Raw genomic sequence first — 2,776 nt, 5'->3', positions numbered from 1 at the left:
CCATCCTCATGTTCCTCGGTTTCTCCGTCGTTTATGGTCTGCGCGTCAATCTTAGCGTTGCCATGGTCGCCATGGTGAACTCCACCGATCCTGACACGACCAAGAACAGCTCCGTCATCCATGCCTGTCCGCTGCCGTCGGGTGCAGACAACAGCAGCCAGACGTTCCAGCAGCCAGTGGGGGTGAGTCCTCACAGATCAGGGCTGCTGCGTGGATCCACGTGAGGCCTTTCTCTGACATTTTCTCCTCGCTTTAGATCCCTCAGTACACCTGGGACTCGGAGACTCAGGGATGGCTGCTGGGAGCTTTCTTCTTCGGCTATCTCTGCACCCAGATTCCCGGGGGCTACCTGGCGGGCCACTATGGAGGCAGCATCTTTCTTGGTTTGGGTGTCCTGGGCACAGCTGCCCTTACCCTCCTCACCCCTCTGGCTGCTAAGTGGGGGTCCTACTGGCTGTTTGCGCTCCGAGCATTGGAGGGCTTTGGCGAGGTAGGAGGATACAAACTTTTTGTAGTGTGAACATTTTAGAGAGGGTTTGAATTAGGGGTGTGTATTGGCAAGGGGCTGGCGATACAATACGTATCACGATACGTGTGTCACAATACATATTGTAATATATATCCCAAGACTGAACTAGAACAATTTTTAACTTTTTTTTTTAGGTGTATGACTCTAAACTCTTATTCTAGGGGTGTGTAGGGAAATCAATTTGTCGCGATATTTCGTTTGGCGATACATATATCGATTTAAATTGCTGACACGACGATATTTAATTATTTTAATAAATTATTAATTTATTATTAGACATACTAATATTCAGGTGGAGTTTTTTATACTCCAAAAAAAGAAAGAAAAATGGTTCTGGTACAATCTTTGAAAATATATCACAATATGTATCGTATCGTGAGGCATGTATCGATATGAATATCGTATCGCTGGGCTCTTGCCATTACACACCCCTATGTGAGTGTCCACCATGTTCACACAGGGCGTGACATTCCCAGCTATGATGGCGATGTGGGGCCGCTGGGCTCCCCCTCTGGAGCGCTCCCGCCTGACGACCCTGTCTGGATCTGGGTCCAGCTTTGGGGCCTTTTTGGCTCTGCCACTGACGGGTTACATCTGCGAACAGCTGGGCTGGCCTGCTGTTTTCTACATCTGTGGTGAGCTGAAAAAAATGCAAAGAAGCCTTTTTTTATTTTTTTTTTAATGTCAGCATTCAGGTTTCACTTCTGACTCTAGGAAAAGCAGCACTTTTCAATGACTTCTGTCCTCTGTCAGGGGGGGCAGGCTGCCTCTGGGCCGTCCTGTGGTTTGCGTTCGCATCAGATGACCCTCGTACTCATCGCCGAATCAGCGAAGAAGAGAGAGATTACATTATAAACTCCATTGGGCCTCAGGTGAAGTATTTTTTTTCTGTTAGGCATTTTTTAACACTTGAATTACTGTTTTTAATTATAAAGATTAAATTATAGTAGTTATTATATTATTATCAGTCATATTCAAAATTGATAAAAACAACTTTTTTTAATCCTTCTGCAGGAAAATGCAGTTTTTCTTCCCTAATTAAACTTCCTGTTCCAATTTCTCCTTTCTAACACTCTTATTATTAGATTTGTCACACGTTCAAGTTTAAGCAACAAAAAAGATGACCTATTAAATTTTAGGATAAAAAATCTGAGTAGTTTTGACTTAAGAAGCACAATTTCTTTTGTTTATGAACTCACCTGAGAGCTGTCAGATTATTTTCCCGTCGCTGCGTTGTTCTAACTTGACGTGCGGCTGCAGGGTACGGGTCACGGCTGGTCTCTGCCCTTCCTGTCCATGGCACTGTCTGTCCCCCTGTGGGCCATCATCCTCACACAGATGAGCTCCAACTGGGCCTTCTACACCCTGCTGACCTCCCTGCCCACCTACATGAGCGACATCCTGCACTTTGACCTACAGTCGGTGAGATGGCAGTTTTGTTGCGTCGTAATGGATTTAAAGTCCCACATCGATCATCTTTTGACATATTGTAAAAGCGTTTCTGGTAGTCTTTTGATTATGATTATGATTTTCTTGGACATAGTTTCTGCAGAGAGGCAGTAATTCATTAGAAATTTGCCTCAGATTTGGAGAGTAGGGAGCTTATGGCACACAAAGCTTATTTTTGTCACAAATGAGCTCCTTCTCAAAAAGATTTTTTTTGGTCTGCTCTTGATACATTTAATTTGAATAAAGAAATACTGAGAAAAGCATTTTTTTGTAAATATGTCCTTCATTTAAAAAAAGAAAGCCACAAGAACATGTTAAAAAGACCACATTATTTTTATTGGAGTAGGTCTTAAAAGCATTCGTTTTGCAGAGTTTTGAATGTAGTCTTCCTTTTTTGAAAGATGATTTTATTGTTGTCATGAACATTTAAAACACATAATATGTTGCCTTTCAAGACATTTTTTCAATATTTTCAAAAAAATGATGAGGATAAAGGTAAAAATTCAAAATAAAAGCAGAAGGTTAACCTACTGATGGGATGTTTACATTAAAGACCTAAGACTAAAATAGTTATGAATCAAGAGCAGATGAAAAAGTGCAGTTGGAAAAAGCTTGTAGCTTTGGCATAGATGCTACAACTGGCCACTTTTAGACAAATAGATCCATTAACGTCCTCATTTTCCTTGGACTTCTTATGAACTCTGCAGAATTTGCCCTAGAAATTAGTTTTTTTGGCTAACATGAGAAACTATTTTCAACTGTTTGCGTCAATGCTTCCGTCATCCAAATGAGCCTATT

The 2,776-nt window shown here is 41.6% G+C and overlaps 1 protein-coding gene across 1 annotated transcript in view; it reads left to right on the top strand.

Annotated features, from left to right (window-relative positions):
- Positions 1-2,776, top strand: part of si:ch1073-513e17.1 (sialin) — a gene marked incomplete in the record, with an annotated part of 8,996 nt that overhangs the window by 2,901 nt on the left and 3,319 nt on the right. The window contains 4 exon segments of the mRNA XM_024297450.2: positions 1-182; positions 257-490; positions 990-1,164; positions 1,283-1,401. Of these exon segments, the coding sequence (XP_024153218.1) occupies positions 1-182; positions 257-490; positions 990-1,164; positions 1,283-1,401 (710 nt within the window).

Source organism: Oryzias melastigma, linkage group LG11 (assembly GCF_002922805.2).
Source record: "Oryzias melastigma strain HK-1 linkage group LG11, ASM292280v2, whole genome shotgun sequence".
NCBI classification, from domain to species: Eukaryota; Metazoa; Chordata; class Actinopteri; order Beloniformes; family Adrianichthyidae; genus Oryzias; species Oryzias melastigma.
Note: the sequence above shows the minus strand (reverse complement) of the source record. Positions and strands in the feature narration are given on the sequence as shown.